This window comes from Sciurus carolinensis, chromosome 4, assembly GCF_902686445.1.
Source record: "Sciurus carolinensis chromosome 4, mSciCar1.2, whole genome shotgun sequence".
Classification (NCBI taxonomy): domain Eukaryota; kingdom Metazoa; phylum Chordata; class Mammalia; order Rodentia; family Sciuridae; genus Sciurus; species Sciurus carolinensis.
The window spans coordinates 50,320,899-50,346,729 of NC_062216.1; the positions used below are offsets into that span (position 1 = coordinate 50,320,899).

The 25,831-nt window shown below is 34.5% G+C and overlaps 1 protein-coding gene and 1 pseudogene across 7 annotated transcripts in view; one reads left to right on the top strand and one right to left on the bottom strand.

Moving 5' to 3' along the window:
- The window catches only part of Hook3 (hook microtubule tethering protein 3), a 159,905-nt gene that overhangs the window by 107,147 nt on the left and 26,927 nt on the right, over positions 1–25,831 (bottom strand). For all 7 annotated transcript variants that reach the window (XR_007108464.1, XR_007108465.1, XM_047550945.1 and 4 more), the window contains exons 3-5: positions 16,734–16,806; positions 10,626–10,676; positions 2,956–3,088 (exon numbers count right to left, since the gene is read on the bottom strand). Coding sequence is in view for 5 of the 7 variants with exons in the window: in XM_047550945.1 (XP_047406901.1) it covers positions 2,956–3,088; positions 10,626–10,676; positions 16,734–16,806 (257 nt within the window). In the remaining 2 variants the exon portion in view is untranslated. The remainder of the gene's footprint in view (positions 1–2,955; positions 3,089–10,625; positions 10,677–16,733; positions 16,807–25,831) is intronic.
- Positions 11,616–12,868, top strand: LOC124982133 (chromobox protein homolog 1-like; annotated as a pseudogene).

A 25,831-nucleotide genomic window follows, 5' to 3' on the forward strand; every position in this document is an offset into this window, starting at 1 on the left:
TTGAGTAGAAGATTTTGCATACTCAGTTTGCAGACATGGAAGCAGGCTGAGATCTTGTTCAAAGTGAGTCAGGTAGTAAATGGCAGAGCCACTTCAGTAACCTTTGTATTGTGTACCATACATACAGAGATAGCTAAGCCTTAGTAATTCTGAAACTCATTTATTTGATTGCTAGTTTTCTACTGTGTTCCTAAGAGCAAAGAATGCCCTAAATCTGAATCAGTGAGATGTTAAAATCCTGCTCAAAATTTTTTTCTCATTTATACAGTTTCAGGGGGTAAACTGATTGTATGTGATTATACAGAATATTTCAGCTAAACAGAACATGCAAATTTACCATGAGTATGTCATGATAAAATCTAACAGGAATGGGGCTAGAGAGATATTCATTGTTTAAAAAATTTAAATCAGAGACCAATAAAAGTAGTCATTGCTTCAAAAAAACAAAGTTGACTGTTATCAAATTTATTACAAGAACATGAAAAAAGTACAAAGAACAAGTTAATAGAGATCTCTTTGGCATTACCAAAGGGGGAGCAAGAAAAATATTGTGATTGTCATCATTTAGAATAGCCCCTCATCTACCTGTTCCCTTGCTTCATTTCTCTTTATCTGTTCCTCATATACTTCAATGTAGTTTTGTGGAGTTTTTAAATCCTTCAAAGGTATCTTTCTTACATTCAGTTTCTACTACTTTAGATTATTCTTAACCCATTATCCTCCACAGCTTTACTTAAAGCTCCTTTATCCCATGTTCAGGTTTTTCCTGGTCATACTTTACCTTCAGAGAACTGACCAGCATTCTAATGTTATTATTTAATGCCTCTTCCCTCTGCTCTCATTCCAAATGGGCAGGTACTGTCTGCTGTATCTAGCACTGTGTTCCTAGTCCCTAATGTATCAGTTCAATAAACTTTTGTGACATAAATCAATTAGAAAAGAGGGTATTATTTATTTACTTTATGTATGATAAATCTGAACAGTAATTCTTAGTAAACAAGTGATTTCCTTGAAGGTAAGTAGATGTTAATAAGGGGACAGATAAGTTACTTAAGATCAGATGAGCAATTTGGAAGAATTTTTTTAAAGATTGTTATCTACATATCAAAGCTGGTCTTCAAGTATCTTCAGCAAAGAACACATCTGTCATCTTAGATTTGCTATACACACAGAAGTACTATATTTTCTAACAAAAAATCTGCAACCTAAATTAAGAATAGTCTTTAATGTGTGTAAATAAGTGGTTATACTAATTAATGTTCCACATATTCAGAGAATAAATATAAGTCATTAAACACCACCATTAAATACCACCTTATGATAACTGTCATTAAAAAAAATTGTAATAACCTGAAAGTCTACAAAACACACAATAGAAAACTGAACCAAAATACTATATAAAATATTATGTTTCATTGGGCATGGTGGTGTAGGCCTGTAATCTCATCTACTTGAAAAACTAAGGCAGAAGAATCCCAAGTTCAAGGACAGCCTGGGCAATTCAGTGATACACTGTCTCAAAAGATAGAAATTAAAGAAACAAAAACGGATGGGGATATAGCTCAGTAGCGCTTTCCTAGCATAACAAGGTCCTGGCTTCACGCCCTAGTATTGCAAAAGAGAAAAAAAGAGTTTCCATGTAACTAACATTTGAGTCATTGTGTACACCCTATACTGTTTTATGCACATTATCTCACTGAGTCCCCAAAATAACCTTATAAAGTAGGTACTAAATTTTCATTTTACTTAGAAACTAAAATACAGAGATTAAGTGATTTGCCCAATATCCCTCTACAGTTTCTGAAAGTGGAATCAAATTTGAACCCAGGTTGATTAGGCATTACAGCCCACGCTCTTAATCTCAAGTACAGAGATGTTTTCTAAACTGCCATTTTACAAAATTCATTAGTTAATAAATTGATCAATATTTTGATAATAATGATAAAATATATTTGATCAATTAACCTCTTGGAAATTAAAATTGGATAGTTTATAGATTGCAATACAAAGGAAACAAAAATCAAAGATAATTCAGATTTACATGGTGAGATTTTTCTCACTAATTTAATCATTAATTTATTTTAAAGTCTTTGTTCATTTTTGTGAAAACAATCCCCAAAGGTCCTTGAATTTCAAGTTTTCTTGCTAGAGTATATTAATAAAAAAAATCTCACAGTGTTTCTAAAAGTTTTATAATCACTTATAAGTAGGTAGAATGAAACCATCTTGATAATATGTAATATTCTTTCCATTAGAAGACAGTCAAAGCAACATTTAAAATTTCAGTAAGTGATTTCTTGGGGAAGAAATCTACCACATTTAGAGGAAGGGAACACAATTTCAAATCTATTTTTATCATTTAGGAACAACATGTTATGATACTCTTCTCTCCTCTTTTCCCCCACAGCAAAGACAAATTTGTAAATGTTTCAAACTGCAGTATGTCCTGGGTCGGGGGGATCTAAGGCATCTATTATGATAGATTATGTTGGAAAGGTAGACATGGGTACCAACTGAACTGCTATACATCTGTGCTCATTTCTTTCCAAACTAATATGTGAACCTTGTCCAATTAACAATAAATGTCAGCACATCCAATGCAGTTGAAATACATTAAGAAACATTCTACTCAGGATGGGTAAGTAGCATGCACAAGACCAAGGTTTCAATCCCAGCACCACAGAAATAAAAAATAACAATGAAACAATTTAAAAAATTACATGGACTCCCAGAAACAGAAAGAAGAGCACCACAACCAAATTTACTATAACTTGCAAAACTTGCTTAAGCTAAAAAAACACACAAAAAACCAAAAAACAACCAAATTAGCAAAAAATTGTAGAAAACAGGTGACCTTTGAAAGATGTTATTGTTTGTACTGTGGTTTATATAAAAATATACTATATTACTTTCCTTCAGTATTTTAAATGCATACACTAACTTCAAATAAATTACCTTGCTTCTGTTCACAGTTCACAGCACAGCCTAAAATGAGCTGGAGCATCCTTCCAAGCTCTGCAGCATCAGAATGCTCCCCAATGAGGTTCACATCAGGAAGGGTAAAGTCGTTAATCTGTTGTCCTAAAATCTAAATGGAAACAAAAGATTACAAATTGCATTCACATTTATATTACCAAATAAAATATTTGATAGATTAGTTTTTTAATTGCTAGAAACTGACTGCCAAAGACATAACTGCTCAGTCTCACTCCCAATTTATTTTTATTTCACATACCTAAGTTAAAACAATCTTGATAACTTAAGCAACTTAGTCACTAATTTGGCATGTGATATGCACATTGAGAAAAGCTCTATACTACTGATTCTTTCACTATTCCAAGGAGAACGGGATGTTTGCTTTCTGATGAACTATAAACAAAAGGTTCTGAACTAGGGGACACCAAAAAAGCTGAGATTAAACAAAAATTCAGGCACCAACAGTAAGATTCCCTATAGCCAGATTCATTCCATTTGGCTCCCTAAGTGCTGGTAGCAAGATACCTCAATCAGGAAGGAAAATGGAATACTCCTTTACTGGGAAATTGACTGGCCCTAAGCAAAATGACATTAAAAAAAACAAATGGGAAGGTCCTGCCTGATAACCTGACAGTGAAATTTACCACAAAAAAGTTCCCTCACTCAGATTCCTATTAGCTTTTTACAGTGCTTTCTTTTAAAAACAACAAATACTCAAGAAATATTAAGACATTTGAAAAAAGTCTCCAATATAAAAAACAGATTAAAAACAAACTCAGAGCGGGCTGGGGAGATAGCTCAGTTGGTAGAGTGCTTGCCTTGCAAGCTACTGAAAAAAAAAAAAAAAAAAAAAAACCAAACTCAGAAAAAAGCAGGAAGAAAATAATGAATTTAAACCCTATCATTAGACATATACAGAAGTGATAAAACTATCAAGAATAGACTTTTTAAAAACTGATGCAATCATTTTTGTTAGTTCATTATAGATATACTAATATTGGTGTTCATTTTGACACAATTATATAAGCATGGAATATAATTTGCTCCAATTCAGTCCCTAGTACTTCTACTTTCCCTCTCCTCTTCTCTCCTCCTGTTGCCTTTCCTCTACTCTACTGATCTTTCTCTTACAGTTTTTTAAAATTAGTACATATAGGTATATACAAAAGTGAAGTTTGCTGTGGTATATTCATATGTAGACATGAAAGCTTGATCAGATTCATTTCACTGTTCTTCTCTTTTCCCATTGCACCTCCCTCCCACTCAATCTTCTTCCTTTAATCCACTGATCTCTCTTCTATTTTCATAGATTTCTGCCCTCCTCTTTATTCTTTTTCCCCCCTATTTTGGGCTAGTTTCTGCATGTAAGAGAAAACATTTGATCCTTGACTTTCTGGGTCTGGTTTATTTCATTTAGTATGATGGTCTACAGTTTATACATTTCTATATTTACTAGCAAATGCCATAATTTCATTATTCTTTATGGCTGAGTATAACTCCACATATGTATATACCATATTTTCTTTCTTTTCTTTTCTCCCTCCCTCCCTCCCTTTCCTTCCTTCTTTCCTTCCTTCCTTCCTTTCTTTCTTTTTTGGTACCAGATATTGAACCCAGGGGCACTTAACCATTTAGTCACAACCCCAGTGCTTTTTTGAATTTTATTTAGAGACAGGGTTTCATTGAGTTGCTCAGGGTCTAAGTTGCTGAGGCTGGTTTTGAACTCGAAATCCTCAGCTGCGACTCCCCAGCTGCTAGGATTATAGGCATGTGCCACGGTGCCTAGGTCACCATATTTCCTTTATCCATTTATTTGTTGACAAGTACCTAGGCTTGTTCATAGCTTATCTATTGTGAATTATGCTGTGATAAAAGTTGATGTGGTTGTATCTCTATAGTAGGTTGATTTTAGGTATTTTGGATATATATCCAGGAGTGGGATAGCTGGGTCATATACTGGCTCCATTCCTAGTTTTCTGAGCAATCTCCATACTGCTTTCAAGAGTGACTATACTAATTTGTGTATGAGTGTACCTTTTCCCCCACATCCTCGTCAACATTTACTATTATTTGTATTCTTGATAATAGACAAAGAATGAATTTTTAATTTTATTTTACAAACTCTGGATCATGACTTGCTGTGGATGGAGATGAAAAAAAGTGGTTGTGAAGGAAGGTGAACACAGCGGCCTTCTAAGGTGGTGACAATGTTCCACAGACCTGTGTTATAAGACTGTTCACTTTATAACTGTTAAATTACACATATGTATGGCATGTACTTATCTGAATATATGTTTATTTTATAGTGAAAAACTGAAGGGTGTTGTGCAGAAGGGGTGCTACTATTTTAGATAAGTGGTCAAGGAAAGCCTCTGTTAAGACAAAATCTGAGCAGAGGAGCTGGGAATACAGCTCAATGGTAGAGTATGTGCTTAGCCTGTATGGGATCCTGGGTTCCATCCCCAGTACCAAAACCAAGAAAACAAAAATAAAAATAAAAATCAAAATACCCCCCTACAATAAAATAACAACTTTCCAAGACAAAAAAATAAACAGAGATCTAGAATAAACCAGTAAATCATATAACAAAATGTGGGGGAACACACCACACAGATGTTAGCTTGGGGCAAAGTATTAAGATAGGAGTGTACTTGATGAACTCCAGCAATAGCAAGGTCACTGTTGCTGGGTAGAACAGGGTGGGAGGGAGATCATTTACTTCCTTGACAGTTACTTTAAGAATTGGAGTTTACTCTAAATAATGAAAACAAACTGAATTAAGTGAATAGGAAAATCACTCTCTAGAAATTTATACAAAAATATGCTGCAATACCTATTGGGAGGAATCTGAGCAGATGGATTAAGAAATGAATAGAGGGCTGGGGATTTAGCTCAGTTGGTAGAGTGCTTGCCTTGCAAACACAAGGCCCTGGGTTCAATCCTCAGCACCGCCAAAAAAAAAAAAAAAAAAAAAAAAAAATGAATAGAGTAAATAAAAGATGGAAGTAAAAATAATATATGATAAATACAGAAAGATGAGAAAAAGTATTACATTCATAAAGTAAGAACAAGATATAAGTTTCATTTCGAAAACAGCAAAGGGATCATGGGAATTAAAAATGAGATAATATAAATGAAAGCTTCAATGGGCAAACTGGAAGAAAGGTGTGATTATCTCAGAAAGTAGAGCAAAAACACAAGAGAAATGGTTAGCTAATTAAAGAATTAATCCAGAAGGCTCAAAGGCTGGAAAGTGAATACAGAAAATCAATTAGAAAAATATGAATTAAAAAAATATATTTATATCAGAAAAATTTCTAAAACTCAGACTAGTAGGTAGTTAGTCTGAATAGCTTGGAAAGCACCAAGCATCATAATTATTTTTAAATAAACCTCTTTCCCTGCCAAAAATACTCCTCACACCAAAGCACACCATCCCAAAACTTGGGAGATTTTTTTAAAAGATCCTAAAATTTCCATAAAATCAAAAAGTTGCCAAGGAATGAGAATCCACATGAGAGATTTCAAAAGTAGCACTGCAAGTTAGAAGACAATGTGGCAATGCCTTCAATTCTTAAGACTTTTTCAACTAAAATTCCATAGCCAACTCAACCCTCAAGAAACATTATTTTATGTTTATTTAACATTTATTTTTGTGCATAACCTAAAAAAGTATCTATCATGTACTCTTCAGAAGATGCTAGTGAAAAATGTACTTTACTAGAAAAAGAAAATACACCAGAAATGAGAAATACATATGATTCCATCAATGGAATATAAGGTAGGACACGACAAAGGTACTTCCCAGGATGAGGGTGAAAGGTAATAAAAGAACAAGTTTATTTATTATTTTTGTTTATTCCGTATAGAGTGAAAAACCCTGAGTTTCACTGCAAGAAATATCAATATAATAGGATAGGGGCATCTGCCTGGGGGTATTTACACAAGACATTGTTTTGTATATTACCTTTTTATTTGGGGGAAGGAGGTACTGGGAATTGAACTCAGGGGTACTTTACTACTGAGTTAAATCTCCAGTGCTTTTCATTTTGAGACAGGGTCTTGCTAAATTGCTGAGGCTGGCCTCAAACTTTTGATCCTCCTGCCTCAACCTCCTGACATGTGCACCACTGCATCAGGTTCATATTACCTTTCTAAAGTCTAAAAAACCCTGGGTTTCAAAATGAATCAAGGGGGCTGGGGAGATAGCTCAGTTGGTAGAGTGCTTGCCTTGCAAGCACAAGGCCCTGGGTTTGATCCACAGCACCAAAAAAAAAAGAATCAAGTCTAAATGATTAGAGACTATGGACCTGTATATACACTTTATAAGAGCATTTATATTTTTTTCTATAAATCTGGTATATGACATATATAATCTCATATTTCATATTAGTTTTTATAAATATGAAGTTTTATGGTTGTAAGGTACTTACAGAACATCATCTTATTATTAAGACATTTGGGTTATTTTCAATTTTTGCCTACTATGAAACAATGATGAGGTAGACAGACCTAAGTAGTTTTATTTCATTTTATTGCAATAGGATCTCACTCTGTTGTCCAAGCTGGCCTCCAACTCTTGGGCTCAAATGATCCTCTTGACTCAAACTTTTTTTTTTTGGTGGTAGTGGCGTGGGGCAGATACTGGAGATTGAATTCAGGGGCACTCAACCACTGAGCCACATCCCCAGCCCTTTTTGTCTCTTAGAGACAGGGTCTCACTGACTTGCTTGCACCTCACTGTTGCTAATCCTGGCTTTGAACTCTTGATACTCCTGCCTCAGCCTGGGATTACAGGTGTGTGCCACCACACCTAAAGCTAGAATTACTTTGTCAAAAGCTATTAAAAAAAAAAAAGCCATACATATTTACAAAGGCCTTTAAATACAGACAAGTATTTTGTCTTCGAGGCGTTTATGTAAGGGGTAGAAAGCATGAAATAAATAAGTAAATGCACAAAGAAATATACATTTAAAAATTACAGTAGGTGGTAAGAAGAAAGAGAACACTGGGTTATGAGAATAAATGGGGACTGGTAATGAACCACAAAGTATGCTTACTAAGTGGTTGTATAAGCACAAACTAAGTAAACATCTGATATTAGATTTACACACTCTATTTTTCTCATGATCATTTAGTACTGAATATAATTGGGCCAACTTCAGAGATTTGGATTTTTCTACTCTCTGAACATGAGGAGCATGACTGGATTATGCTGACTGAAACCAGAGTGACACTGATAGACTCAAGGACCAAATATTGCCAAGGAAAATTTTGTGGAGTGGAGGTAGAATAGTTGGGGTATGAAAAAAGAAATACAACATAGATGAACAGAAAGAGATATGTGTGGGTAGATAACCTGACCAGTTTTTCACATGTAAGATGGGGATAATAGAACTTCTAACATCTGGTAAGAGTGCAACACTACAAATAATACCTGTCTCACAATAACACTTGGTAATATAGTTCCTGAAACATCATCATGATCTTGGACATAAATTTTCTCTTTTACCTTTCTCACTGTAAAATTTTATTGAAAATTACCATTTATACTTCACAAAATAGGCACAGTGCTCAGAACAAAAACAATGACATCCTCTAAGCCCAAAAGATCTAATAAATATTTCTTCTCGGTACCCTTAGGAAGCAACAGTAACTTCTAGCCAATCAAAAAAAAAAAAAACCACTCCCACACTCCCACGCACTTCTGTCAAGATGTCTAACATAAACCCTATGTATACTGTTACACATTATAAATGTTCTATTTTTCTTGGAAATTAGTATTTATTTCACATAAATAAATACTATTAATTTTATAGTAGTCATCTATATATTTCCAAATATATAAACATTTATAGTATTTATTAATAATTTTATAAATAATTATTAACTTATTTATGGTACTGGGGACTGAACCTAGCAGCACTCTACAACTGAGTTACATCCCCAGCCCTTTTTATTTTGAGACAGGATCTCTCTAAGTTGCTGAGGTTGGTCTCAAATTTGCTATCCTCCCACCTCAGCCTTCCCAGTAGCTGGAATTATAGGAGTGCTTCACTAATTATAAATATAATTTGAGAGGACAGGAAATCTAGAGTACCAACTAAATGATAGTACTATTCTAGGGGGATATAACAATGACTACATCAGGTCTGGTCCCAACCTCACTTCATGACTAACATGAGGGTCAGATAACCAAGTAAACCAACAAATAAAAAAAAACAACAGATATGGCAAGGATCGAAGGGAATAAACAGGGAACTGAGACTGAATAAGGGGTTGAAGTAACTGCTGCCCCAGCTGAGATAGCACATGCTCAAGGAAAGCATCTCTGGGAAGTGGCAACAGGTTCAAATAAGTATGTACTGATAATGACAAAAGCTGAGGGAAGAACATGACATACATCAAGAGAACCAGGTGTGATGGAACCGAGGCACACAGAGGTTTGGCATATCAGAGGAACAGGTGGATGAATGTGGCTGTAGTATTACTGGTGAGGAGAAAGTAGTGTAAGAAGGGGTTAAAGGATCATGTAGCATCTGGGGGTGCATAGTAAGAAATGTGGATTCCATCTTCAAGGCAATAGTAAACCACCTAAGACTTTAAGGAGGAAACTGACATACTCTAATTTATATTTTTAAAAACTACACTGGCTTGAAAGTGGAGACCAGACTATCAAAGTGTAAAGGTAAAATCAGTTACCCATTAGGCTTTTTAGTAATTTAAGCACAAGTTAATGATGCTTTGTTATAGGGTCATGGTGGGAGAGCTGGAAAAAACTCTAGTTTGAAGGTTTAGTAGATCTTGCAGATGATATTAAGTGAAGGAAGGGCTGGGCATAGTGGCATACATCTGCAATCAGGAGGATTGCTGAGTTTAAGGTCAACATCAGCAACTTAGCAAGACCCTGTCTCAAAATAAAAAATAAAAAGGGATGGAGATATAGCTCAGTGGTAAAGAACCCTTTGTTCATCCTCAGTACCTGGCGGGGGGTGAAGGGTGAACTGTTAAGGTTGTAAGGTGATTTCAAGGTTTGGGGCTTGTGTTCTAGGGTGGATGAAGTGTCATACTTACTGAAATGGGGAAGACTGATGTTATGGTTACAAATGTAACCATGAACACATGTAAGTTTGCAGGGGGAAAAACTAGGAAAATAATGCAGGTTTCTAGGTAATGTTGTGTCCATTTGGCATCTGTGATCATGAAATTTAAAGTGAAATTATTTAGTTCCACTCTGAAATTTTCCCCAGCAAAGTCTGACTATTCTGATACAGATTCAGAGGATAAAGTAAGTTCATTGAGGGTCAGGGTTTTGCCAAGTAATAAAACACAAGTAGGCAATGAGTTAAATGTGCTAGTGCATAGGCTCTAAACCATTTTCACAAGTTAGGGGAAAAGGGAGAATTAACAGCAGAAAGCAAAATCTAACATAAATTAGTAATCATCCACAAACTACCCATAACACAATGAAGATTATTCATCTGTTTAGCATGTAACAAATGGATGTTAGAACCAATATCCTAGAAACTAAATAAGAAAAAACAAATGGATTACTAAATTTAAAAACAAATTTTCCTTATTTAAAACTATTATAAAATTAAACTCTCCTATAGTAATACTTCCAAGTAGATTCAGAAAAAAGTCCTTACCTCATGATTGTAATCTAGGATTCCTTTTAAAATTTTCTTTAAATTGCTAATCTGTATAAAGAGAGAGAACAAGTGGGTCAAAGGCAAGCAAAGACCAAAATATAGCTTAACAAAAAATTTCTAAGCCAAACATCATTCTAGTTAATCATAAAGCATGCACAAGTTAAGCATTCCTAATCCAAAAATCTGAAATTTAAAATTTTCCCAAATCTGAAACTTTTGGAAAGTCACATCACTAGTTGTAAGTTTTAGAGCATTTCTGATTTCAGATTAGAGATATTCAACTGGCAAAATCTACTGCAAATATTCCAAAATCCAGAACACTCCAAAATATAAACCACTTCTGATTGCAAACATTTCAGATAAGGGATACTCAACATATATGAAAAACATAAAATTTAACAGCATATTTGAATTACCATCATCAATACAGGGCTATTGATAGCTTAATTTATTTGGTCTAAGAAATTCATAAAACAAATTAAGGTTGAGCATGGTGGCTCACAACTGTAATCCCAGATAATCAGGAGGTTGAGACAGGATTCCAAGTTTAAGGTATCTTAAAGAGATCCTGTTTCAAACTTAAAAATGGGCTGGGGATATAGCTCAGTTGTAGAGTGCTTGCCTAACTTGTTGGGAGTCCTGGGTTCAGTCCACAGTACAGCAAGAAAGCAAAAAATAAAAAATAAAATTTCCAACTTAGTTGAAGTTTCAATGTAACAATCACATTGATAGTGAATGCCAGGTAGGTAAATAAGACTAACAGTAACATTGGATTATTCAGATTTTCTACAGGTAAAGAAAAAATTGCTGTTGTTAATGAAGATTCAAGTTTAGTGCTATTTTCCCTAGCAAAGTGGAGCAGCAACTTACAAGAAGGTTTAGGTTCTAAATTTAGAGCATGAAGCTAAAACTATAGTCAAAGTTATCCTTGAAGATCTCTTAATCCACTGAGTATAATGTCTCCAAATTCCCTCACTGTTGGAAAAGATGGCTGTTTCTTTAGCTTTTCAAAGTAAATATTTATAAGGCAGTTTAAAAATTTTTTATTTTGAAACATTAGAATAGAATAACACTGAGCACTGCAAGAGCTTTTACTCTACGAAGTACCCAAAAAAATGAAATAGGAGGAAGCAACAGAGATGTCTCCCAGTGTTTACTCATTTCAGAGCTTAAGTTCTCTGGCCAATAGGTTATTTGGGAGAAATAACAGGAAGAGTATCACTGCTATATTTACTGCAAATTATAAAATTCTTTTCCTTTTTTACCCAACTCACACAGTTAAATTTATGTTAAATGAAATGTATGTATGATATGATTCTGTTGATTATCCCATTAATCTAGTTGATCCTTGCCAACATTATTAGTACAGGTTGAGCATCCATTGTCTGAAAGGCTTGGGATAAGAAAAGAGTTTCAAATTTTGGATTAAGGACTCTTGACCTGTAATTGAAGATGTTCTAAAATGTATAACTGAAACAGGCTGAATTAGGCCACATCTACAAGGAGCAGATGGGTAGGGCAGCACAGAGTGCAAGACTCTTTTGTTTGGCTGAGCTGAGGGCTGTTGGCAAGGCCTGCAGTATGCTGCAGCTTCAGTAAGGGGCTTGACTGTAGTCACCCTATTTGTTCCATTCCTGGGCAGCACTCTCCCAACTGGTCCAACGAGACACCCCAGTAGTACAGCACTGATTCCTTTCAGACTCAAGAGCTGCTCTGAGCAGTATTATACTTCATAACAGAATGTAGGTGGCACTTTGGGGGTGGGGGAGTAGAGGTGGTGCTAAAAGAGGAGGAAGAGGAATATGTGGGGGAAAAAGTTCTCTACGGTCAAGTTATAAAGGGCAAAATGAAGTACCTCCTAAAATAGAAAGTTTTCTCAGATGAGGACAACATATGGAGCCAGAAGAGAACCTAGATTCCCTTGAACTCATTGCTGAGTTTCTATGGTCACAGAAAACAGCCCCAAATAGATAAACTAGAGGGAAACAAGTGCAAAGCTGATTCTGACTCTGAAGATAACGGAGAAGAGAGCAAACTAAAGAAGAAAGAAAAGGCACTGCCCAGGGTTTACAGCTGGAGCTGAATAATGGAACTACAGACTTCAGCTGAAAAAACTGATGAGGCTGAACTGGTCCCTGCCAAGGAAGCCAATATCAAGTGCCCACAGGCTGCCAGATCATTATGTGAGTAAAGGCTGACTTGATGGCATTCCCACAACAAAAAAAGATGACAAGAATTAACTCCTAAGTTCCAATCCCTGTCACTTCTGACTGAGTTTCAAGTGGGAAGAGAAGGAGTTCTACTAGTCTTGACACCATAAGGTAGCTTTGAGATGTCCTTTGAAGAACCAGTATGAATTTTGTACCCTGCAGCAGCCCAAGCACTTTAAAGTTGTTCCAAGCTGAACAGTTTGCACACCCATCCCAGGGAGGAGAGGGGGTGAAGTATTTCAAACCAATCCATTCTGTACTTTACTGAGAAAAGCAAAGGGCCTTCCATGAAGGTCAATTCAAGAACATCTCCACAACTGATAGCCCTCTTCCCAGCAGTGCTAACTTTGCCTTTTTTTTTTTTTTTTTTTTTTTGGTACTGGGGGTTGAACTCAGGGGTGCTTTACCTCTGATCTACATCAGTCCTTTTAATTTTCAAATAGTGTCTCAGTAAGTTGCTTAGGGCTGGTCTCAAACTTGCAATCCTCCTGCCTCTGCCACCCAAGCTGTTGGAATTCAGGTGCATACCACCATGCCCTGCTTAACTCCACATTTTCATAGTGCAGCATGTGTGCAGTTTTTGGCTATTAATGGTGTAGTATCTGGGGGTGGAAAGATAAAGTGGGGAAGAAGAGAAATGAATAGGATCATTGTGGTTAAAATTTGGGGCCTGTCTAGGGAAACAGTGAAACAATGGAAAGAACAACTAACTAATGATTTGAAAAGGTAAGTATTTTACCATACTTGGCACCATAAATGAGGAGTTATGAGAGAATATTTAAAAGCTGTGATGCCTGAAACCTATGAGCCAAAGAGTTCTTCACCTGAGCTTAATGTTGTTCCCCACGAAGGACTAAGCCAGTTCATAAGTTACCAAAGCTGCCATTTTGGAGATGAAACTGACTGAGATGGGAGAGTATTTTATTGAAGAGTTAAGCAAAACATTCTGTCTTAGAGGTGATAATTCTTGAAGTTAAACAAAAGACCCTTTCTTTTCCAATTATGAAGTTATAAATATCAGCTTGTCCATCCAAGCTGACATACTCAGGGGTGGGGAGGCCAAGGGAAGTAAAGAGATAGGAGAGTAGAGAAAGTGGATGGCCCACACTCTTATGATGGAAACTATTGGAGGAACTATTGGAAACTGATTTTTGAACTTTGAACTCTGAAACCATTAATGCAGCGTTCATTCACTGACAGCACAAGTTTCACTGAGTCAATTCAAGGGTCAACTGATTTCAAAAGACTTGGTCTTAGGAGAAGATTAACTTTTATATCTCAACAGTGGTTCACTTTAAAACACAAAACAAAAATACTTGGGGGGAAAAAAAAACCTTAAGAATTAACTGATACCCAAAATGCTCTGCCTTGAATCATGAGATCTGTTAGTATTTTGACATCATCCACACATGTATTTAGAACTATATTATAAAATCTTTTTAGGTCTATATTAGATTTCTGTGAAAACTTTGTTTAAATGTAAACTTCACCTACATGGTCAATTTCTGTTTTAATAAAACTACATATTTATAGTTTTTAGAAGAGATTGAATTAATTAAGGGCTACCCAGTGGTTGAAGACATTTATTTTTAAGGAAAAAAATCAACTGAAAACTTATTTATTAAAAACAACAACAAATCTCAAAATTAAGATTAGCATGCTTGTTCTTCAGGAAAAATTTGGAGATATGGAAAATGCTTTATTTTCTTTAGTCCTATTCTAAGATGATCCTTTTTCTCATATATTAAATTTTAAATTAGAATATATTAAAAATGAATATGTTCATTTAAAAGAGTAGCTTTTCCTCAATCACAAAAAGGTATATATATTTTTACTCAATGGCATCATAAAATTGAGGAAGTATAACCAAAGGTAAAATATGGAAAACAAATTTCAGTTCTAAACATTAAGAACATGATAAACATTTTTATCTATATAACTGTATTTTTATCTGTCTAAATACTATTGCCACATAATCATGACACTATACTATTGTGTATCTGAGCATGTATGTATTTCTGTGCACATGGGGACATTTGGTCAAGCAGCAAGCAAACACAAAAGAATTAGCAGCATTATTTTAAACATGCATAAATTGTTTTGAACACACTATAGCATTATATAATACTTATTTTATTGCCTGATCTTTTTTTTTTTTTTTTTTTTTTTTTTTGCGATGCTGGGGATTTGAACCCAAGGCCTTATGCTTGCAAGGCAAGCACTCTACCAACTGAGCTATATCCCCAGCCACCAAAAAGGACTTACTTTTTTTTTTTTTGCAGTACTGGGGATCGAACCCAGGTCCTTGTGCTTACAAGACAAGCACTCTACCAACTGAGCTATCTCCCCTAATTACCTGATCTTGAAAGGCTGTTCTGAAATTAAAAGAGCCATTAAACAGTTTCCATCCCTTGCTTAGAAAAAAGAAGGTATTAGATTTTGGCAGTCCTAATGCTTAAGCAATCAACATTTGTTAATCAAACATGTGTTTCTGGAGGGAATTATAAAAACAAACCAGGGCTGGGCTTACTGGGTATGCATTTGTAATCCCAGGTACTCAGGAAGCTGAGGTGGGAGGACCACTTCAAAACTTCAAGACCAGTCTGAACAACAGAGCAAGACCTCATCATTCAATCATTCCTTTATTCATAAACAAATGAGTGAATGAATATATGAATGAAGAAAGGAAAAAAAAAATCCAGACAGACCAGGGGCTTTATAAGCTTAATCATTTGCATTTCTGAGTCTCCACCAGTATATACTGGTGTATACTAAAAAGAAATAGTTCCAGGTTTTTCAAACTACCAGAATATTACTGGGTCATAAAAATCAATGCACAGTAACAAAATTAGAGGAAAAACAGAAGAATTTGGTGGTTGCAAGGGCTCAGATGTGCTGGTGGTATGAATGTGGATTTAAAGGCAGCACCAGGTAGCCTCTGGTGATAGCATAATTCTGTACCCTGTGATGTTAGTGAAAGAAGCTATGCCATGGGACAGTGACAAAGAACTGTATATATAAACAGAAAGAAGTACATGTAACACTGGTAAAATCTAAATGAAATGTACACCACATAAAGTTTAGACCCCTATTTTGATAATGCATTATAGTTATAGATGATGTTACCAGTGGAAAAACTGGATAAAAAGAACACTTTTTTTCAACTTCCTGTGAGTATATAATTATTTAAAAATATAAAGTTAAAATAATTTAGTGGATTGCAACCAAAATCTGAAAAAATAAAATAAAAACATCAGTATATAAAGTATGGGTAAAAAGTTGCTTGCCTATATACGAACATTCAGGTGGGCCAGAGTTACAAAGTAAACTATAGTTGCTATTGTGGGTTTGGTCTAAGAAGATTGAGAAACACTGGAATTTAGGGATACTAGGAAAGATATGAAAATGAAATTCTTTGAGTGTTTGGAACACAGTTAATAATGATCAATATCTTCTCATCATTAACACAACCATCACCACTGGCAACTAACACATGTACTATGCGCTATTCATTTTTTTTTTTTTTTTTTTTAGTTGTAGGTGGACACAATACCTTTGTTTTATTTATTTTTATGTGGTTCTGAGGATTGAACCCAGTGCCTCACATGTGATAGGCAAGCACTCTACCACTGAGCTACAACCCTAGCACCTAGAAAGGTTACAACACTTCCCCACAGAAAGTACTGGTAGACCTGAGAACACAAGTACTCTGGCTCCAAAGCAACATGCCCTCACCCACCATGCATTACTGACTCCTATCTTTAATTCTAGATTATTTCACTACAGGATACCTAAGTGTTTAAAGCTCACTGAATGTTATTAGATTAAACAACAACAACAAATATCAAACACAAACATTTAAAGATTCAACAGATGGTAAAACAAAAAGAAATACCTTTAGCCTCCAATTATCTCCCACTTCAGTTTTGATTCTGTTTAGCCAATTTTCATCAAAATATGCGGGATCTCTGCAAATAAAGAAATGCTAGTATATTAAATCATGTAGCTAATCATACTTAAAAAACAGACAAGAGAATCCCATCCCATACCATTATTTGAGACATAAAAATGTATTTCACACACATCAGTCATTAAATAATTGAGGCCATGTATAATTATAGCAGATTTTTCTAAAATCAATTTGACTGTTATTAGCTGTTATAAAAATATGTATTTTATTATTAAAAAACCCTAAAAGACAAAAAATGGTAATATAAGTTAGTATATTCTAAAGAATTAGTTGAATAAACTAGAATAGTAGATGCCACACAAATATCTAAAAAAACAGTCAAAATCAATGACAATTTTTAAAAAGACTAAACAAATAAAGGTAAAATAAATTTTTCAGTTAATAGTTTTAATGATCTCTATGGCCTAACGCTTCAAAGACCACCCAAAATGTCATTAAACTTTGGTTTCTTCAAATAATTTATAAATGAGAACCTATTTTATGTTTAGAAGTTATACAGAATCTAAACATGTTTGTGAAAGGCTTAAAATCTAAGATAACATTAATGTGAATACATTTAAACAAGTTTAGAATCTAAATATACTTGTACTTATTTTTTAATTTTATTTTTCCTAGGAAAATCTCCCATATATCTAACAACTAGGAAGAAAAAAAAAACCTTCAAACTTCTCAAATCCAGCATGTGCCTCATTTTAAAGTTTTCAAATTGATGTTCTAAGAAATTAAATCATTTGCCCAAGAACACTATGGATGCCTGTATTTGTCTTAGCCTAACAAATGCTAAGTCCATGATCTTTCCATAATACAATACAGTTTGTCTCTATTCAAACTCCCCGCCCCTACAAAAAGGGGGAAAAAAAAAAAAAAAGCAATGAGACAGAAATATCAGAATAAATCTACATTTCAACTTTTAGTGTAACTTAAAACAATAAATACAATCAGTACAAAATTTTATTCAAATTAACTTCAAATGAAGCAATAGCTACTTAGCATTTTTAATTTTCATTATGAAAACATTATTTAGGTAATAAATATATAATCCAAAACTGTTACTTTTATAGAAATCAATTGTTTCTTTTTGAAGCCTTTTTCTTTTCTTTTTTTTTTTTTTTTCTATACCAGGGATTCAACCCAGGAGTCCTTAACCACTGAACCACATCCCCAGCCCTTTTCATGTTTTACTTTTGAGACAGTCTCACCAAGTTGCTTATGGCCTTCCTAACTTGCTGAGGCTGGCTTTGTGGACTCTCTGGACACAGCTGAAGTCTGTTTCTTTATCACTAGATATCAATACTATATTTTCTATCTAGTTTTAAAAATAGCTTTATTGATATATAAGTCATGTATCATACAATTTACCCATTTAAATTATACAAACTAGTTTAGTATACAATGTTCATAGAGTTGTACAACCATCACCACAATCTAATCTTTAGAACATTTGCATCCTCTCCCACAAAACCCTGTATCCATTAGTTGTCCCTCTCTATCTCCCCATCTTCCCAGTTCCTGGACATCATTAATCTGTCTTCATGAGTTTGTCTATTCTGAACATTATACACAACACACAAATAAAATCATATATTATGTGGTCTTGTGTGTCTTCTTTTCACTTCTTCATGCTTCTTTTACTTGGTGTATTTGAAAATGTTTATCAATATTGCAGCATGTGTCAGAACTTCACTTCTTATTATGGTAACTAATATTCCATTTATGTTTATATATAGTCATGCATCACATAATATTTGGTCAATAATGGACTGCATGTATGAGGTTGTTCCATAAGATATATGGCCTAGTGATGTTGTAGCCATCTTTGTGTTATAAGTACTTTCTATGATGTTTGCACAATGACAAAAATTATCTAATGATGCTTTCTCAGCCAGTATCCCTGCTGTTAAGTGACCCATGACTGTGTCCACATTTTGTTTATCCATTCATGAGCTAATATTTTTGTAGCTGCTCACATCTATTTTTAAAATTTGTTCTTTCTAGATATACATAACAGTAGAGTATATTTTGATATATTATACATACAAAGAATAAGTAAAACTTGTTCCAATTAGGATCCTGTCATTGTGGTTGTACATGATGTGGAGGTACACTGGTCCTGTATTCATATATAAGGATAGGAAAGCTGTGTCCAATTCATTCTACTGTCTTTTCTATTTCTATCTGCTCCCCCTTCCCTTCATTTCCCCTTGTCTAGTCCAATGAAATTCTAATCTTCCCTTCCCATGTTGTGGGTTAGCATCCATATATCAGAGAGAACATTCTGCCTTTGGGATTCATCAGCTAATTACATTTGGGTTGTTTCACTTTTTGGCTATTATGAATAATGATGCTTTGACACTCACATACCCATTTTTGTATGGCATATGTTTTGCCTGGATATATGGCTAAGGGTAGAACTGCTGGGTCCCCTGATAATTGTTTAACATCAGGACCACAACTGGTTTTCCAAAATAGCTACACTGTTTTGCAATCCTGTCAGCAATGTATGAGGGTTCCAATTTCCAAACAATCCTGCCAACACTTATTATTTGTCTATTTAGTTATAGCAATACTAGTGGTGATGTGGTATCTCATGCTTTTGATTTGTGTTTCTGTGATGGCTAATTATGGTAAGCATCTATTCATGGGTATTGGCCCATTGTATTGTCCTCTTTGAAGAAATGTCTAATCAGATAATTAGTCCATTGAAAAATTAGGTGTCTTTTATTTCTGAATTATAAGTTTCTGTTCTTTTTGTTTTATTCAGGATATACGAACAAATGTAATTTTTCCCCCCTCTGTGAGCTGTCTTTTCACTTTCTTGATTGCATGTTGATGAAATTCAATTACTTTTTCTAGTAGTTTTGGTCTTATCTAGGGAGTCTGCCTAGCCCAAGGTCAAAAAGATTTACTCCTGTTTTCTTGGAAGAAATTTACACAGACTTATATGTAGGTTTATGACCCATTTGTATATAGAAGGAAGGTGCCTTAATTTTTAGGCATACGGATATTCATATCCATTTATTTTTATTTTAAGCTTACTTTAGTGTTTTTACTTGAGGTTCTTTTCTTATTGTGGGAAACCAATCTGAGCAAACTTATCCAAAGAAAGGCAAGTTGGGAGAAGATCACTAGAGTATGTTATGGTACTAAAAGATAGCTAGGCTTTACAAAGTGCAAGAATAAGAATCTACCTGGTGCCTTCTGACTTTCGTCTTTGTTCTTTCTGTCCATCTATACCATTTTCTCTCTGTTAGATCAACTCTTTTTCTGTTTCTCCACATACAAGAACACTTGTAAAGGACTGCTGTAAGCTGTGTGAATAATCCCCAAAGGAGTTCTTTTTGTTTAAAACTCTTAGAAAAATAGATAATACAAAGAAAAACAACCAAAGTGGATTCTCCTAAAATATTAAAGAATTATTATAAAAGTTAGAAAATATTCAATGTTATTTTTGATACTAAATCAAAAAGCACAATCACTGGCAATTAAGTATTAAACTTTCCAATAAAAAAGATTCCTAAGAGGACAATGTGTGAGTCTGGTGCTGTGTGGCTCAAAATTGTCCAAAGCCAAGGGCTCTGAACTTACTGGCTTGGTGTCAAGTCAGATTTACAGTTAAAAGATACTTAGGCTTCACCCAGGATATCCCTTTTTTAAAAATGCTTTAAAATACCTAAGAAATTAAATATTTTGAACTCCAAAGTTACAGAATACTTCATTTCCAATTTAGAGGAATTCTTATGAAAAAAATTACTTGGAAAAGTCTAAAATGTTTCAAATCCAGCATCATGATATAGTTTGCTTAATCCTTAAGAGATTACCAATTAAAAACCGTAGAATCGTGTCTACAGTAGAAAGAAAAGCCAACAAATCAGTGGCTAGCATCATATATACCACATATTACACCAGGAATGCATGTATTACAGTATGTGATATAGATCAGGCACTGAAACAGGCACTTCACATTCACAAAGGCATTGCAAGGAAGGTATTATTATTTTGTTATGGTTAAGGAATATTAGACTCAAATTAAGTTTCCCAGGTTCCATAATAGTTAAATGGCAGAGCTGAGAGTACAATCATTTTGTTAAAAAGATCAGTAGAATTCAACACATAACTGGTTTAGCAAAAAACACCAAGGTCTCATGGTTAGTTATTTCCTTAAAGCTCAGTAAACTAGGTCATAAGCAGAAAAAGACCAATGTTACTCATGACATTCAACATTAATTATGGGCTGGCACTTGCAGTTCACAGCCATAATATCTGATACCTTGTGTTTGGCACAAAGCAGGTTCTCAATAAGTTTTTGGAATGTGGTAACACTAATTTAATAAGCTTCCAACATTTACTTAGGCAGAACATACCCAAAATAGTAGCCTAAAATGTTAAGTTCAATGTGACTTTCCCTAATAATAAGCTTTGACTCCAAATGAAGGCCTCTAGCTATAACTTCTGTTTCTTTGAGTAGTTTACAATTTCAGCAATGTTTTCTAAGTCCTCCTTACTTAATGAACTCAGGCTAGGATCACATAAAGGTAATTTTCTCAAAATTCTAAATGGATTATAGTTCTGCAAATATGTAAATAACAATAACAAAGTATCTTTAGCTTCTTCCTATGATCTGACTCCTGTCAAGAAAAAAACAAAAAACAAAAATCATTTCCTTAAATTTTATCAGTAACACATTTACTTATCTGTCCTTATTATACAATAGTGATAACTTAGGATGAAGGGAAAAGTCTATTGATTTTATTCCTTAATATAACTCCAGAAATATATTATCTTTTTGTAGTCAAATAGGGACAATTTGGTTTAGGGCTGCATACTGTCTGTAGTGGGTGCTGCTAATATTGATCTCCCCCTTAAAGAAAAAGTTTTGGAAATCTATAGGGTCCCTATAAACCTATAGGGGGAAAGTGTAATACCCCACATCTGTACTGCAAGAGGGGAAAATACATGAAGAACATGAAAGAACAAGGTAGGTAAATTATCCAAACAAACCTAGATTCTACATTAACAGAACTCAGTGACAGCATGGTAGAAGAAACGTCAGAAAAGAAGTTCAGAATATACATAATTAAAATGATTTGTGAAGCAAAAAATGAGATAAGACAACAAATCAGGTAATAAATGATCACTCCAATAAGCAGCTGAAAGAGCAACTGCAGGAAGCAAAAGATCATTTCAACAAAGAGATGGAGATTCTCAAAAAAAAAAAAAAAAAAAAACCCAAACAGAAATCCTTGAAATGAAGGAAACAATAAACCAAATAAAAAAATTAATGGAAAGCATCACCAATAGACTAGATCACTTGGAAGACAGAACCTCAGAAAATGAAGACGAAATATTTTATCTTGAAAATAAAGTTGCCCAAACAGAGAAGATGGTAAGAACCATGAAAGGAACCACCAAGAACTACGGGACATCATGAAAAGATCAAATTTAAGAATTATCAGGATTGAGGAAGGCACAGAGAAAGAAACCAAAGGAATGAACAACCTATTCAATGAAATAATACCAGAAATTTTCCCAAACCTGAAGAATGAAATGGAAAATCAAATACAAGAGGCTTACAGAACACCAAATGCACAAAATTACAACAGATTCACACCAAGGCACATTATAATGAAAATGCCTAACATGCAAAATAAAAAAGATAAGGATTTCGAAGGATGCGAGAGAAAGCATCAGATTACAAAAGGGGTGAAACCAATATAGATATCACCAGATTTCTCAACCCAGACCCTAAAAGCTAGAAGGGCCTGGAACAACATATTTCAAGCTCTGAAAGAACATGGTTGCCAACCAAGAATCCTATACCCAGCAAACCTAACCTTCAGATTTGAAGACGAAATAAAATTCTTCCATGATAAACAAGTTAAAAGAATTTACAAATAGAAAGCCTGTGCTACAGAATATTCTCAGTAAAATATTCCATGAGGAGGAAATGAAAAACAACAATGTAGGTCAGTGAAGGGAGGAAATACCTTAGAGGTAAAACCAATCAAAGGAGAAATCAAGTTAAAAACCAAAAATAAGCCCAAATGACTGGGAATACAAATTATATCTCAATAATAACCCTGAATGTTAATGGCCTAAACTCATCAATCAAAAGACATAGACTGGCAGAATGCATTAAAAAGAAAGACCCAACAATATGCCACCTTCAAGAGACTCATCTCACAGAAAAGGACGTCCACAGACTAAAGGTGAAAGGATGGGAAAAAACCTACCATGCACACGGACTCAGTAAAAAAGTGGGGGTTTCCATCCTTATTTCAGAAAAAGTGAACTTCAAGCCAAGTCAGAAGGGATAAAGAAGGACATTTCATACTGCTTAAGGGAACCATAAATTAGGAAGACATAACTATTGTAAATACTTATGCCCCAAACAATGGTGCATCCACGTACATCAAACAAATCCTTCTCAATTCCAAGAATTGAATAGACCACAACACAATAACTCTGGGAGACTTTAACACACCACTGTCAACACTGGATAGATCTTCCAAACAAAAACTAAACAAAGGAAACATAGAACTCAATAACACAATCTATAACTTAAACTTAACCGACATATATAGAATATACATCCATCAAAAAGCAAATACACTTTCTTCTCAGCAGCACACGGCTCCTTCTCTAAAATAAACCATATGTTATCCCACAAAGAAGCCCTTAGTAAATGCAAAAAAAAAAAAAAAATAGAGATACTACCTTGTGTTCTATCAGATCATAATGGAATGAAACTAGAAATTAATGATGAAATAAACGGAAATTACGGAGACTAAATAATATGCTACTGAAAGAAGCATGGATACCAGAAAACATCAGGGAGGAGATAAAAAAAATTCTTAGAGATAAATGAGAATAATGATATAACATATCAAAATCTCTGGGACAGTATGAAAGCAGTACTAAGAAGAAAATTCATTGCATGGAGTGCATTTAAGAAAAGAATAAAAAAAGTCAACAACTAAATGACCTAACTTTACAGCTCAAAGCCCTAAAGAAGATCAGAACAACACCAAAAGTAGACCGGAAATAATTAAAATCAGGGCTAAAATAAATGAAATTGCAACAAAAGAAACAATTCAAAAATTTGACAAAACAAAAAGTTGGTTCTTTGAAAAAGTAAACAAAATAGACAATCTCTTAAACATACAAAGAGAAGGAGAGAGAAAACTCAAATTACTAAAATTCGTGATGAAAAGGAAATATGGCAGACACCACTGAAATACATAACATAAGAAGTTACTTTGAAAATCTATTCTCCAACAAAATAGAAAATATCGAAGACACTGACAAATTTCTAGAGACATATGATCCTCCCAAACTGAACCAGGAGGACATACACAATTTAAATAGATCAATTTCAAGCAATGAAATAGAAGAAGCCATCAACAGCCTACCAACTAAGAAAAGTCTAGGACCAGATGGATTCTCAGCCGAGTTCTACGAGAACTTCAAGGAAGAACTCATTCCAATACTTCTCAAAGTATTCCAGGAAATAGAAGAGGAGGGAACCCTTCCAAACTCATTCTATGAAGCTACTATCACCCTCATACCCAAACCAGACAAAGATACATCAAGGGAAGAAAATTTTAGACCAATATCCTTGATGAAAATAGATGCAAAAATCCTTAACAAAATCCTGGCAAACCGTATCCAAAAACATATTAAGAAGATTGCTCACCACGATCAACTGGGGTTCATCCCAAGGATGCAAGGTTGGTTCAACATCCGGAAATCAATAAATGTAATTCATCACATCAACAGACTTAAGGTTAAGAATCATGATTATTTCAATTGATGCAGAGAAAGCATTCAACAGAATACAACATCCTTTCATGCTCAAAACACTAGAAAAAATAGGGTTAGTAGGAACATACCTCAACATTGTAAAGGCTATTTATGCAAGCCCACAGCCAGTATCTTTCTTAATAGAGAAAAACTGAAAGCATTCCCTTTAAACACTGGAACAAGACAGAAATGCCCTCTTTCACCACTTCTATTCAACATCATCCTTCAAATACTAGCCAGAGTAATTAGATAGACCAAAGAAATTAAAGGAATACAAATAGGAAAAGAAGAACTCAAGTTGTCATTATTTGCTGATGACATGATTCTATATTTACAGGATCAAAAAAATTCCACCAGAAGACTTCTAGACCTCATAAATGAATTCAGCAAAATAGCAGGATATAAAATCAACACATATAAGCCTAAAGCATTTTTATTCATAAGCGATAAAATATCTGAAAGGGAAATGAGGAAAACAACTCCACTCACAATAGCCTCCAAAAAAATAAAATACTTGGGAATCAATCTAACCAGAGGTAAAAGATCTCCACAATGAAAACTACAGAACATTAAAGAAAGAAATTGAAGAAGACCTTAGAAGATGGAAAGATCTCCCATGTTCTTGGATAGGCAGAATATTATCAAAATGGTCATACTTCCAAAGCGCTATACAGATTTAACACAATTCCAATTAAAATCCCAATGACATTTCTTATAGAAATACAGAAAGCAATCATGAAATTCATCTGGAAGAAGAAAAGACCCAGAATAGCCAAAGCAATCCTGGGCAGGAAGAGTTATACAGGAGGTATCACAATTCCAGACCTTAAACTCTACTATAGAGCAATAGTAACAAATGATATTGGCACCAAAATAGATAGGCAGACCAATGGTACACAGAGTCATACCCACATAAGTACAGTTATCTCATACTAGACAAAGATGCCAAAAACTTACAATGGAAAAAAGATAACCTCTTCAACAAATGGTGCTGGTAAAACTGGAAATCCATATGCAGTAAAATGAAATTAAACCCTTATCTCTCACCCTGCATAAAACTCAACTCAAAATGGACCCTAGATCCTTGATCTAGGAATTAGTCCTAAGACCCTTCACTAAACAGAAGAAAAAGTAGGCCCATCCATCATGTTGGCTTAGGACCAGACTTCCTTAACAAGACCTCCATAGTGCAAGAAATAACAGCAAGAATCAATAAATGGGAT